General features: G+C 40.8%; 2 protein-coding genes across 5 annotated transcripts in view; both read left to right on the top strand.

The window, feature by feature from the left end:
* The window catches only part of LOC127987318 (uncharacterized), a 140,328-nt gene that overhangs the window by 72,113 nt on the left and 53,030 nt on the right, over positions 1-15,185 (top strand). The window contains exons 2-3 of the mRNA XM_052589599.1: positions 13,954-14,265; positions 14,561-14,645. Coding sequence (XP_052445559.1) covers positions 14,025-14,265; positions 14,561-14,645 — 326 coding nt within the window. The 5' untranslated portion in view covers positions 13,954-14,024. The remainder of the gene's footprint in view (positions 1-13,953; positions 14,266-14,560; positions 14,646-15,185) is intronic.
* Positions 1-15,185, top strand: part of LOC127987326 (uncharacterized) — a 256,216-nt gene that overhangs the window by 220,756 nt on the left and 20,275 nt on the right. The window contains exon 1 of one of the 4 annotated variants that reach the window (XM_052589610.1): positions 6,707-6,862. The exons of the other annotated variants lie outside the window; for them this stretch is intronic. The gene's annotated coding sequence lies outside the window, so the exon portion shown is untranslated. Of the gene's footprint in view, positions 1-6,706; positions 6,863-15,185 lie in introns of those variants that run through there. 4 annotated transcript variants of the gene reach the window in all.

Raw genomic sequence — 15,185 nt, 5'->3', positions numbered from 1 at the left:
TGTTGTGAAAGTAGGGGCGGAGCATAGAGACTATGCCGTTTCTCGTTTGTTACTCTAGAGTAGGGCTGCACGATTAATCGCATGCGATTGTCATGCGTGTCTTTGTCAGTAAAGCCGGTTCTGTGATTAGCAGTAAATGTCCACCACCTGGTTTCAAATGGAGCGGCACTTCCCAGCTAGAATTTTCTTTGTTCTAAAATGTTCTAAGAACATTCCCATGGATTGTTCTAACAATGTTTTTAGCGTGTAGTTTTATTTTTGTTCCCAGAACGTTCTCTCAAAATATAGGATAACGTTCTCTAAAAACATTCTACAAATGTTTATCAATAACATTATTAGAACATTATTCCATAACATTCTAATTAAGATTTAAGTGGATGTTTAGATGTGGATGTTGATGTCTGTTTAAAAGTAATAGCTTGGTTTGATGTCACCATAATGCTGGTAAGTGTTGGCTTTAGTTGTGCAATTTGTCGGTGTTGTTTTTTAGCTGCTGTCATCTTTATTGTGGCTAAAACAGCAAACGAATATGTGGTTCAATGGTGCTGTTTGCTTGCTGATGATTGATATGTCTGATTACTTGTTTTCACCCAAGCTACTGTGTGGTGTTAGTTAAGTATTATTTATTAAAGTGACTCAATGGTCAACAGCCTGACACCCAGTAGAATTTAAAGCAGATAATTTCAAAAATTTAAATAAAAATTGTCACACAAACATCAAGATTCAGTGTATGAATCTCAGCAATGGTGACATGCTTTATGCTGCAATGTATTCTGGGTACATCATGCAAAACTCATCCTTATCACCCAGAATGCATTGCGGCATGAAGCATGTCACCATTGTTGAGATTCTTACACTAATTCTTAAGGTCTCTGTATGTCTAAGCATCCTATGGTTTGAAGTGATTCTAAAACAATGTAGTTTAAAAAGATCAGATAAAAATAAAATAACATAAATTGTCAGGACCCTGTGTATTGCAACACATCTGCTATAGTCACTAATATTAAATTAATAGTGTAGAACAGACTCCTGGTAAAATCAGTTGATCAGATTGTTACATTAAGACATCTTTAATATCAGCCAGTAACCAACATTATCTAATGACATTTTTTTCTCAATGTTTTTGCTGTAACAGGTATAATTACAGCAGCTAAATGAACGCTAACACTGAAAAGAGTCATACTTCCTAAGTACTGATCAGCATAATGGTGACATCAAACTAAACTATAATTTTCAATAAACCATCAACATCTCTGTTAATCTCAATAAGAACTTTTTTACATTTATGACAGAAATAAATCTTGTTTATAATAAGTGAAGACTGTCATGTTTTTGGATTATTTACGCTAGAGTTTGACACCAAACAGAGGTTGGGTTTTCACTTTCAACCAACATCTGACTTCTGAGCAATGTCAGTCCACATCTAGTGTGATGGGAAGCCGTAATTCACTGACAAGCTGTGCAATATCACGTTCATAATCGCAGATTAATCGCATGCGGTTATGAACGCGATATTGAGTAGCTTGTCAACGATCTACGGCTCTGTATATTAGGTGCGGCTCCGTTTGAAAGCAGCTGATGGACATTTACCGCTAATCACAGAACCATCTTTACTGATGAGACACGCATGACAATCGCATGCGATTAATCGTGCAGCCCTACTCTAGAGTAGACCAATTCACTTTATTGAGGCATACTGCCCCCATCTGTTATGGAATGTGGAGTATGACTTGATTTTTTTTGCCAAACATTACAGATGGCACCTTTAATGAACATGCATAGGCAAAAACAATAGATATTTATTTTTAAATCAAACTGTGTACAAAGACGATTCTCAACAATGTTATAACAGAATTATTTGATATCCCATTTTTCTTCATGCAAAATGTGTGTAAAATGGCCATAAACAGGTTTTCTATACAGCATAATGTGTGTATATATATATATATATATATATATATATAATATAACTAAATCTAATTTGCATATTAATGTGATTTTGGGGTAGCATACAGGACATCCAGACTGTGGCATGTATAGTTTCAGAGAAATTCACTAAAATATAATGTCCTCATATGAGAATGCAGGGTCTCAGGAGGCTATGAGGCATATAAGTCTGGAGTAATTAATTTAGTGTGACGGTTCATTAAAAATTGATTTTCTGCTGAGGTTGACTGCTTTTTTTCTAGGGTTGATTGTGGTTATCGGCAAATATGATGTTCTTGATGGGAGATTCAGAGACAGACTGAACAATCAAACTGGATCTCTGACCATCACAAACATCAGACATGAACATGATGGAGTTTATCAACTACAGACCAACCGTGTCATAAAGAGTTTAATTCTCACTGTCTACAGTGAGATAAATATTGGCCCTATAACCTTTATATTTCAATACCATTTTAGAAATAAAACATCTAAATCATAGGATGACAAATATCTTTAATCTATGAAAAATAAAACAAAGATAATTAACATTTCAGTTTGATGTTTTTATTCCACAGACTCTGTCCACTGTTGTGATTCTTTTGAAGCTGTGATCCGATTGGTCCTCTCTGCTCTGGTGGGCGTGGCTGCTGCAACTGCTATCATTGTTCTGGTTTATGACATCAGATCCAAAAGAGCTGAACAGGATTTTTAATTACTCATTTTTAATGTCTTTCTATATTATTCCTTAAAGACTGAAGCTTCTTCAGTGCTGAATGGAGTCAGAAGGAGACTTAGAAGGTTGTTAGTTTGAATCTCAGCAGTAATGTTGATGTCACACATATTCACTCTAGATGTTCTATTCTATTCTATAATAAACATTGATATCATTACAGCAGTATTTTCGGTTCCTGGCATGTTTGTGTACATTGGCTGTGTTTATAAGAATATTAATTATATGAAAATAGTTTTTTAGTGGTTATGAGCACTGTTTGAAAGCTTTCTAGTCTATAATCCATTTACATTGTAGAACCTTTGTAAGCCACACACACATTGCAAAGTTTCAGGAACCTGGGGTGGCCAGCCAAATTTCTGCCACCACGTAGACACCCCTGAGCTTGTAACACACCTATCACAGCATATCCTGCATGACTAATTCAAATTGACAAACAAATTATTATTATATATTATTATATGGAATTTTATTTCAAACAAATAAGGAAAATTAAGTGAGTTCATTCCAAGCAGCTTTTAGTTTTTTAAGCTTTTAGTTCTTCTTTGCATTCTTTTAAAGCTTGCTTTGTTTTCCACTTAAATTACACAAATAAATTGTTTAGTGTAGCCTAACTCTGGGCAAAATCAGCTGTTTGATTAGCCTTTTTATTTTATTGTAGACAGTTTTTCTAAGTGAAGCAACTTTTGCTGAAATCTCCATAAGAGCACACGGTTATCTGTCGATCATTTGCGCCTCAAAAGGGGGCATTCCAAAATGCTTAGCATTGCTTAATGGGTTACAGAGTGTTTGAAAAAAACCAAACTCAGTAAACACATTATTAATGAATTATAATACTGTATATGCAGACACGCAGATGAGTCCAACAGGCGAACGCAACATGTTTTTCTTATAGCCTATTTCTGTGGGTAAAACGCTTAAATGCATTGAGTTCTTATTATAGGCTTATTTACTTGTCTGTACATACAATGCTTTATTAATGATGTGTTTACTGAGGGGTCATAGGATGCCCATTTTCCACTAGTTGATATGATTCTTTATGGTCTTAATGAAGTCTGTAACATAGTTGGCAATGTTACCACCACCCCCATCCTTAAATATCCGGACCCGATCTTCCATTCATAGTGGAGGTGGAGTCTTCTGACTCTGGAATCAGGGCGGTGCTCTCACAACGCCATGACCAACCTGGTAAATTGTATGCCTGTGCATTCTTCTCTAGAAAATTAACAGCAGCAGAGATAAACTATGATGTCAGAAACAAACAACTCCTGTCCATGAAAGCAGCCATAGAACAATGGAGTCACTGGCTCGAGGGAGCAGTCCATCCCTTCCAGGTGATTACTGACCAAAAGAACCTGGAATATATCAAAGTTATCGCCTATAATCATTGCCCTGATTACCTGGGATATCATGGAGGAGACATAGTAAGAACAGCTAAAAAAAACAGCCCCTGCTAACTGCCCACAAAATCTATGGAACCGGGTAATGCAATGGGTCCACACCAGTGATGCGTGGGTCAATGTATAAACAACCCACACACGACCAATGTTTTCAACTAACCTGACCGCAAAAAAAGAAAAAGAAAATATTGTACCCGATCCGCTTCCTGACCCGCATTTTTTTAAAGTATTAAATGCGTCACCCTTTATATTAATTTAATTTCTTAAATAGACTATAGCTAAGAGAATAATAAGCGTTATGACCGCACACATAAGCCTTGCCACAAAGAACTAGTTAAAGTAATGATTATGAATGTGTTTAAATTAGCAAGGACTCATTGTTTAGTAATAAACTGGTGTTTTCTGTGTCACTGCTAAGATGAAGTTGATGATGCAGACATGCCATGAACACCAGAGAGAAATGCACATTTCATATGGATTACATATTCAGAGAGTAGCCTATTTGTTTTGGTTTGAATATGTTCGTTTAAAAGTAGACATTTCAAGCTTTCTGTAATATATTGCCTATATTTCTTTTTAAACCCACCGAATAAAAGATTAAGACACTACCTGTCCCAAAATGTCACCCAAAGTCTACAGCTTTTTTCTTAGCTATATCAGAATCAAGAAAAATGACTGGGGCTAACTTGTTCCTGCAGTCGAGCGATATGAATGTGTGTGATGTACAGCATGATAAATGCTTGTCACTTCTGCTGCCCAAACTTTGTCAGCCTGTGGATCATTTGGTTTATTGTAAAACGATTGCACTGATTTGCATGTTTCTTGATGATGCACTTTTTTCTGTGGTACTCACATGCACCATGTCGCTTCACGTCGTATTAAATTTTATTAAAAATATTTTTGGATGACTCGTAATTTCGGATCAACCCGCACATCTCTGGTCCACACATCTGTCAGCTCTGGCTACCCTGGAATATCCCACACATTGCATCTGCTACACAACTCATTCTGGAGGTCCTCAATGACTAAAGATGTCACTGCCTATGTCAAAGCCTGTCAAGTCTGTGCCCAATCCAATACCCCCAAGGAATTGCCATCAGGACAGGTCATGGGTAGCTGCCAGCAACATTCTGGATCGTTCCCGCAAGGAGGCCTGTTACCGAGCCAGACCCGATCGACCGGCACCACGACCACGGGGATTTCCGCGCCAAGTGCCAGAAGGCACTCATAGGGAGGGGGATTCTGTAATGCCACACCAACAGAGGGAACCTTCCCCTGAGTACTGACTGTTCACTGCTCCCTCTGCTTCTACACTCACTTCCTGTTTGACACTGTTTAACAGAGTCAGGGTGTTCCCACTTTGTGAAGTATTGCCAGTTTACCTGCCTTACCAAGCGTTTTCCCATTGATTATTCTGACTGCCTGTTTGTGTATGATTCTGCCTGTTCTTGCTTCTTGAATTGCCCCATTGGATTAACTGCCTGATTGGGCTGATATTTGTGTTTGATCTTTTCGCCTGCCTACTCGTCTCTGCCTTTTGGACTGCCCTTGTGAATGTTGAAAGATCGGACTGCCATTGCGGTACTGACTCTCTAACTGGTTTAACAAGTCTGTTTATAAGATCTTTCCCTAATAAACTTCTGCAAATGGATTCTAATACTAAGACTTGTTATAGCACTTGTATATCACTGCTCTTTTGTTGATTTCGATTGCTTCCATTATCCCCATTTGTAAGTCACTTTGGATAAAAGTGTCTGCTAAATGTAAATTTATAAAATACGAACATATGCATGTATATATTTAATAAAAACATGTTATGTTTTTATATGAAATATTTTTTATATAAGATATATAAATATGTATATACATGTAAATATTTTCACTTATATACAGATAATAAATGTGTGTGTGTGTGTGTACTCTGTATTGTGCTCATATATATATATATATATATATATATATATATATATATATATATATATATATATATATATATATATATACAGTATATATATATATATATATATGTGTGTGTGTGTGTGTGTGTGTGTGTGTGTGTGTGTGTGTGTGTGTGTGTGTGTGTGTGTGTGTGTGTGTGTATGTGTGTGTGTTTACAAAAACTTTTATTTTGGATGCAATAATTTGGTGATTAATAATCTGACAGCATTACTATAAATTTGTGTTGTCAGATGATTAATCCCCATTAATCGCATCCAAATTAAAAGTTTTGTAAACATATGTGTGCACTGTGTATATATAAATACAAACATTTATTTATATTCTATATAAATATATTTAATAAAAAAAAACATAAATTTTTCTTAAATATAAACATTCATGTGTTTGTATTTATAGATACATAATAAATATACACCGTATATACACATATTATAATTTAGTTATGGAAAATGTATTGTTTTCTGGGCAGCTATAGACGGGGACCCGCCTGACTCCATATTTTGTTTTGTTTTAGCTAATTTAACACTGGTATTGATTCAAACTTTGACCTAAGTTGCGTCAGACAAGCTGTTTGCTGATCGTCTGAACTTTGCCTGTCCTTTTGAGTTTGAAAACACAAGATCAGCAAAACTTTGTTTATTTTCTGTGATGTAAAAGAGGATGGACATCTGAAAGTAAACTGAGATGAGGGTTAGGGGAGGATTCGCACAAAACCAGATAAATATCACAGTTCACTCACATTTAAGACATTTTAAAGGATAATATTGTCAGCTTTTCAGTGAACTGATGAGGGAAATGGCAATCAAATTAGTTTTGTTCTGTTTGTGTTTCTGGCGTCTGGATGGTGAGTTTGAAATGGGTTTTTATTCCTTCACTTGTTTCGGTTCTGATATAATGTAACAAACTAGTTGTTAGATTAGTCAGAGATAATTTTTTTTAAAAAAATTTTACCTTTAAATCAATTCAAGTGTGAACTTAGTAATAAAATAAATATGAAGCTCAAATACCCAACAGCATAAATTTTATTGTGACATTAAAGATTAAAGTAAAATCATCTTCATTTACATTAATTGCCAAAAGTGATGTCTGGAGGGGATTGGTCTGTTTGTTTATTTGTTTGTTTTTCATCTCTGCAAGTGTCAAACTCTGTTCTATGTTTTGTCTATATTTTGCTTTGTGACTGAGTTTCTGTCTCCCGCATCATTGATTTAATCCCAGGTGTTTCCTGTGTTTCCATTGATTCCAAGTGTGTCTAGTCTTCCCATCACCCTGTCCTGTATAAATAGTTCCCCTTCGAGGGAACATCTAACTGCGTCGAACTACACTTTGGGGGAAGCCCCTCAGCATAGCGCCTCTAAAGTATGAATGAAACTGAGCCGATCTTGATTGGTGTTGCGTCATGATGTAATGTGTGACGGCATATGCGGAAGCTATAAAAAGGACGCCGGCACACAACAGAGACAGCTTTCTGTTCTTCAGCAAGCGCTCTCTGTCTTGTTTGTCTTATTTGGTGTTGAATTGTCTAATAGTCACAAGCATTATTATGGCGAGCACAAGCAGTTTCACGAGGTGTGTGCATCCCTGCCCACGTTATATCACGGGTGGGGACACACACCGTATGTGTGTGCATTGTTTGGGAGTGCAGCATGCGCGGGCAGCTCTCGAGGGGGATTGTGAGAGATTGCCAATCCATGTGCTGCGCTCCCGCCTGGCCGTTTTCGGTGGGGATGGCCAGGCTCGCAAGCTCCGTGGTGCAGGACCCGCGTCCGCTGAGGCGGCGCGGCAATGCTATTCATGGGGCTCGCAGATGGATCTGCAGGGGAATCTCGAGACTGCCGAGGCAGGCTCTCGTGATTCGTCCACCAGCTCCGATGCTCTCTCGCCTTGCGCGGCAGCCCGCCCCGCGGCTTCTTCCGCACGAGTGGAGAGCCTGGTGCTTGAGCTGTCTGCTTCTGCTTCTGTGCTCAGCATCGAAGGCGGGGATTTTGGGGATGACTCGCCACCCCGTGTCCCCGCATATGAGGTGCTATTGGAGGTTGTCTCTCATGCAGTGGCCCGTCTTAATATCAGTTGGCCACAGGAGAAGCAGGAAACGCTTATTAAAAGCAAGTTGGTCGAGCGTTTCCTTCAGCACAGAGAGCAACCTCGTCATTGGGGTTATGGGATGATGCCTTGGGTGGAACAGCCGCTTGCCACTTATTTAGCCGCCGAGTCGGCATCGTCCCTAAAAACCCCAGTGCTGCCCACTAAACCGTGCCATGAGACATCTGCGTTAGTGGGCAGGGCTTATATGGCTGCGGGTCGGGCTGGCGCTGGTCTGCATACAATGGCAGTACTGCAGGCATACCAGGCCGACCTTCTTAAAGATATCGATGAGGGTGAGGGTCCAACTCCGGAAATTTATGGACAGGGAATCTGGGTTCTACAGCCGCTACTTCTTAGTTCCCAAGTAGGATGGGGGGTTGCCTCCAATAATAGATCTCAGGCACTTGAATCGGTCTCCGAGGAGATTCAGGTTCAAGATGCTTACTATTCCCATCATCGTGAACCAAATTCAATCCGAGGATTGGTTTGTCACGATAGATCTGAAGGACGCATACTTCCACATTTCCATCCTTCCGTCTCACATGAAGTTCCTGAGGTTCGCCTTTGGGGGCGAGGCGAACCAATATCAGGTTCTTCCGTTTGGCCTAGCTCTTTCCCCTCGCACATTTACAAATTGTATGGATGCAGCTCTAGCATGGCTGAGGCTTCAGGGTCTCAGGGTTCTCAATTATATCGACGACTGGCTGATTCTAGCCCAGTCTCAAGAGCTGACAGTTCGGCATCGAGATGTTGTCCTTGCCCACATCCAGAGCCTAGGATTGAGACTCAACATGAAAAAGAGTATGTTGGCACCAGCCCAGAGAACCAAGTTCCTGGGAGTGGTGTGGGATTCGGTCACGATGTGGGCACAATTGTCTCCTGCACGGATCGAATCCATCCTGGCCACGGTGACCAGGATAAAGCTAGGCCAGGCCATCACTGTAAAACATTTCCAGAGAGTGTTAGGTCTCATGTCAGCAGCATCCAATATCATTCCATTCGGTCTCCTGCACATGAGGCCATTGCAGTGGTGGTTGAAAACCAAGGGGTTCTCCCCGAGGGGAAACTCATTTCGCATGATCAGTAGGGATGGGTACCGAAACCCGGTATTAAACTGGCCCAGGGGCTAAATTATGAAAGAACGTAGTATCTGTAAGATCTGATGGTACCGGTTCTGCTTTCGGTACTGGAGGAAAAAAATTTATATACTAGGCTATGTATTTTTGCTTAATAATGTTGTCGTGCACATTTAATCTCGCCAAACATTTCTAATGTGCGAACGTATTAAGACTTTGTCTGTGAGATCTGCGTGAACTCTCATGCACGCCGCGGAGGCTGTCTGCCAGTCACACACACACACACCACAACGAGCGCACGCACATGCATTAACTGTACGTAAACTCCTGCTAAATAATAAAGAGTGACGATGGCGAAGAGATTTGCTTAATGTTATCGTGCACATTTTATCTTACCAAACATTTCTAATGTGCGATCGTATTAAGACGTTTGTCTGTGAGATCTGCAAGAACTCGCATGCGCGCCGCGGAGGCTGTCTGTCACAGTCACACACACACACAAGAACGAGCGCGGTACACGCATAACAGTACGAAAACTCCCGCTTATTACAAAGAGTGACGATGGCGGAGAGAGCAAAACGTTCCAAAGTGTGGTTATACTTCACTAGAGTTAATGCTGACAACCCTCGTTGTCATAAGTGCAAAACAATATTTGCATGTAAGGGCGGAAACACAAGCAATCCGTCAAAGCATCTTTCAAAAGTGCATTATGTGTATCGACTGCCTAGCTAGCTCGTCTCTGGGTGTTGCCCCATCTAAGTCAGGTATGTATGCTAAAATCATGTTGAATCACGTTGTTCACGTCATTTAAAATAAATGTAAAATCTCAGTGGTTTGCTAACCTTACGTAGAAATTCTGTTGATTTCTTTTGGGAAAAATGAGAATGAAATCAACATATTTTCTACTTGTTTTTAAAATTCCAAATAGGGAAAAATGCACTTAACTTAAATGCACAGCACCTCAAGTTAGTTTACAAAATAGCCAATTGCCACATTTTGCAACCTTCTTATTTATATATATATATATATATATATATATATATATATATATATATATATATATATATATATTATTATTATTATTATTATTTATTTTTTTTTATTATTTTTTTTTTAAGCTGCAGCTACTATGAACCAACCAACTCCTCCTAACACCTCTGGTCCAAGACAAGCCCATTATTAATTTTACATAAAACAAATAAAGAAATGTTAATTCTGTTCTCAACTTGTTCTTAAAAAAAACACACACACACAACACAATGTACCGATAAGAATACTGTTAAAGTACCGGACCGTTAAGCAGTATCGGTAAGAGTAGCAATACCTTTAAAACCTTAACGATACCCATCCCTAATGATCAGGGTTACGCGCAGATGCCTTCATTGCCTATCTATGTGGAAGAGAGCTTGGTTTCTGTCCCAAGGTCCCGTGCTGGGAGCGTCATGTCGCCGGAAAGCCATTTCGACAGACGCCTCCCTCATGGGCTGGGGCGCGGTCATGGACGACCGCTTTACGAGAGGTCTATGGCAGGACCATCATTCCTCCTGGCATATAAACTGCCTGGAAATGTTGGCAGTGTTCCGAGCTCTGAGGAGCTTTCTGCCGGATCTCAAGGGTCATCACATCCTTGTGAGGACGGACAATAAGTCGGTGGTGGCCTATATAAATCATCAAGGGGGTCTGAGGTCTCACCCTCTATGCAGATCCTCTTGTGATCCCAAGGGAAATTGTTGTCTCTCAGAGCAACATACATCCCAGGGAATCAGAATCAGGGAGCAGACATCCTGTCGAGGCAGTGGCTGAGGCCCAGGGAATGGAGACTCCATCCCGAGGTGGTGGAGTCAATATATCAGAGGTTAGGCCCAGTGGAAGCGTCTCGAGAGATGACTCACTGTCCACTGTGGTTCTCCCTCACACATCCAGCCCCACTGGGGTTGGATGCCATGGTACAGACATGGCCGATGCTGCGTCTGTATGCCTTTCCCCCGATCGCTCTGCTTCCTGGAGTTCTAGAGAGGGTTCGTCGCAACGGCATCAGTTTATTATTGGTAGCCCCATTGTGGCCGGCCCGAGTATGGTTCTCAGACATAATATTATTCCTGGATGGCCCTCCATGGGAGCTTACCATCAGGAGGGACCTGCTGACACAGGCAGAGGTCTCAATACTTCACCTTCGGCCCGAACTATGGAAACTGTGGGTCTGGCCCCTGAGGGGGCACAGTACCAAGAGGCCAGCCTGTCAGCAGGAGTAGTGGAGACCATACTCAGCTCTAGAGCTCCCTCCACGAGGAAATTGTATGGCCTAAAATGGAATGTTTTCACTGTTTGGTGCAGAGAGCGTGAGGTGGACCCAGTTAACTGCCCAGTGGCTTCAGTGCTGGAATTCCTCCAAGATCGTTTCTCAGATGTTCTTACCCCGTCCACTCTCATGGTGAAAGTGGCTGCCATTTCGGCTTTCCACGCTCCTCTGAGTGATGGGCCTCTGGGGAGACAGCCGTTGGTCGTACGTTTCCTCCGTGGGGCTTGGAGGATAAGACCTGCGGCTCGTACCAGGGTTCCCACTTGGGACCTGGCGGTGGTTCTCGGAGGGTTGGTTGAGGCTCCCTTCAAACCGCTGGAGTCGTCTGAGGCCAAGAACCTTTCCCTTAAGGTGGCTTTCTTGTTGGCCATTACTTCTCTTAGGAGGGTAGGAGATCTCCAAGCACTCTCTATATCTGATGGGTGCCTGGAGTTTGCTCCAGGCGACATCAAAGCCATCCTACTTCCTAGGCCAGGCTATTTGCCCAAGGTGCCCTCTAATGGGGCACGGCCTACAGTTCTGCAGGCTTTTCATCCTCCACCTCACGTGACGGCAGATGAGGATAGACTTCATTTGCTCTGCCCTGACAGAGCTCTGAAAATATATATCCAGAGGTCCTCCTCATGGCGGAAGTCAGACCAGTTGTTAGTTTGTTTCAGGTCCCCAAGAAGGGGCTTCCTGCTTCCAAACAGACCATTAGCAACTGGATTGTCCAAGCTATATCTATGGCCTACCAGGTGCGCAATTTTCCTTCACCTCAGGCCATGAGGGCTCATTCTACCAGAGGCATGGCGTCCTCTAGATCCCTCCTCTCAGGGGCCCCCATCCAGGAGGTCTGCGATGCAGCAGGATGGGCCACCCCTCACACTTTTATTAGATTTTACAGCCTGGACATTCCATCGACACCTGGCACCCTTGTGCTCTCGTCCTAAGTGTGCCTGTGCACAGCTTCACACTAGGACAGGCAGGGCTCATTGTGGCATAGTGGGTACTCGTTCCCCCAAAGTGTCATTCGACGTAGTTCGATGTTCCCTCGAAGGGGAACGTCTCGGGTTACGACTGTAACCCTTGTTCCCCGAGAAGGGGAACGAGAACTGCGTCCCTTCGCCACACCTCCCCCTGCCTGGGAGCACTTGCTTCATCACAGAAGCTGTTTCTGTTGTGTGCCGGCGTCCTTTTTATAGCTTCCGCATATGCCATCACACATTACGTCATGGCGCAACACCAATCAAGATTGGCTCAGTTTCATTCATACTTCAGAGGCGCTACACTGAGGGGCTTCCCCAAAAGTGTCGTTCGACGCAGTTATCGTTCCGCTTCTTGGGGAACAAGGGTTACAGTCATAACCCGAGAAGTTTTCCCTGTGTTCAGTTTAGCTTCTTGTATTGTTCATTTCTAAATGTGCTCTGTGAGTTTTCCTTGTTGTAAATGAACTTCTCTGGATTGATGTACTCTTCGTCTCCCTCCGTTCCCTGCTCCACAGTCCACTAAGTAGTGCACCCCTGACAGCAAGCTGGAATGAACCATCAACATATAAGGAAATACATCATATTTTTAAATATGAGGAAAGTAAAAAAAACTAAAGCATAATCAGATAATAATATTTTGTTGGTTCTCTCTTGTTTATGCATGTATTTCTAATTTCTTTCTATGACAGCCTATGTCCACAAAATTTGGCATGTTTCATTGTATTATCGTTAAGAAAATGATTGACTCCAAGAAAAAACACTGAATTTGCGTACAAAATCTGTAACCAGTTTTAAGCAATCTTAATAAAGTTTGAAAATGTCATTTTTAGTAGACATGACATGACTTTTGGCCACTACTGTACCTATTGTTATTATATGTACAGTACAGACCAAAAGTTTGGACACACCTTCTCATTCAATGAGTTTTCTTTATTTTCATGACTATGAAAATTGTAGATTCACACTGAAGGCATCAAAACTATGAATTAACATGTGGAATTGTATATGGTATTATATACATAACATAAAAGTGTGAAACAACTGAAAGTATGTCATATTCTAGGTTCTTCAAAGTAGCCACCTTTTGCTTTGATTACTGCTTTTCTCTTGATGAGCTTCAAGAGGTAGTCACCTGAAATGGTCTTCCAACAGTCTTGAAGGAGTTGCCAGAGATGCTTAGCACTTGTTGGCCCTTTTGCCTTCTGTCTGCGGTCCAGCTCACCCCTAAACCATCTGGATTGGGTTCAGGTCCGGTGACTGTGGAGGCCAGGTCATCTGGCACTCCACCCCATCACTCTCCTTCTTGGTCAAATAGCCTTTGTCTTCAGTGTGACTCTACAATTTTCATAATCATGAAAATAAAGAAAACTCTTTGAATGAGAAGGTGTGTCCAAACTTTTGGTCTGTACTGTATATATATATATATAAAAGTGTGTGTGTGTGTGTGTGTGTGTGTGTGTGTGTGTGTGTGTGTGTGTGTGTTCACTGCATACACTGTGTTCTGCAGATGTGTCTGGTCAGGAAATTAAGTTATTGAAATCGGGAGATTCAGTCACTCTGAAATCTGGTCTTACTGAAATGAAAGATGATGAGATTCAGTGGAGGTTTGCAAAGGAAAAAACTCCACTAGCTGAAATCCTTAAACAGGTCGGCAACCTGACTGTATATGGTGATGTTCTTGATGGGAGATTCAGAGACAGACTCAAACTAGATCATCAGACTGGATCTCTGACCATCACAGACATCAGAATGGAACATACAGGACTTTATGAACTGGAGACCAAGAGTGTGATGAAGAGTTTCTTTCTCAATATCATTGGTGAGTTAAATTTATGGTGCATCATCTATGCACCTGAATAAACAAACAATCAAAGAGTAAGGGAATACTAGAATAATCAAATATCTAAATTAATAACATTCTGTATTTTATAGTCATTTGAAATTGGCGTCAGTATAAAAATCAGTCAGTTATTAATCCAAACACCATTCCTCTTCTTTTAATTCATTTCAAGTTTACACTTGAAAAGTTTTTCTTCAGTAAACCATCAGATAAGACTCTGAATCTGTGATGAACCCTGTTTCTGTTTGTTCTCTGTGTGTTTTTGATAATGTAGATGAAATATCAATGAAGGAGGGAGATTCAGTCACTCTAAACTCTGATCTTACTGAAATGAAGGATGATAATGTGATTCAGTGGAGGTTTGGAAATGAAAACACTTTACTAGCTGAAATCAATAAACAGACCGACAGCATGACTGTATATGATGATGTTCTTGATGGGAGATTCAGAAACAGACTGAAGCTGAACAATCAAACTGGATCTCTGACTATCACAAACACCACAACTGAACATGCTGGAGCTTATGAACTAGATATCAATAATGAGAAAAAGATGTTCCTTCTCGCTGTCTATGGTGAGTTAAATATTTGTTCCACCAGTTTTATTTTTTTATCACCATATATTTTATTATTCCACACACTGTTTTGCTTTTTTTTCCTGTCTGTTCTGTTGTTTTCTATTATTATTCTTTTGGAGATTACATTTAAAACTAATTACTTAAAGGGTTAGTTCACCCAATTTGCAAAATTATGTCATTAATAACTTACCCTCAGGTTGTTCCAAACCCGTAAGACCTCCGTTTAACTTTGGAACACAGTTTAAGATATTTTAGATTTAGTCCGAGAGCTCTCAGTCCCTCCATTGAAGCTGTGTGTACGGTATACTGTCCATGTCCAGAA

This window comes from Carassius gibelio, chromosome B22 (assembly GCF_023724105.1).
Source record: "Carassius gibelio isolate Cgi1373 ecotype wild population from Czech Republic chromosome B22, carGib1.2-hapl.c, whole genome shotgun sequence".
NCBI lineage: Eukaryota > Metazoa > Chordata > Actinopteri > Cypriniformes > Cyprinidae > Carassius > Carassius gibelio.
This window is presented reverse-complemented; position numbering and strand designations above follow the sequence as displayed.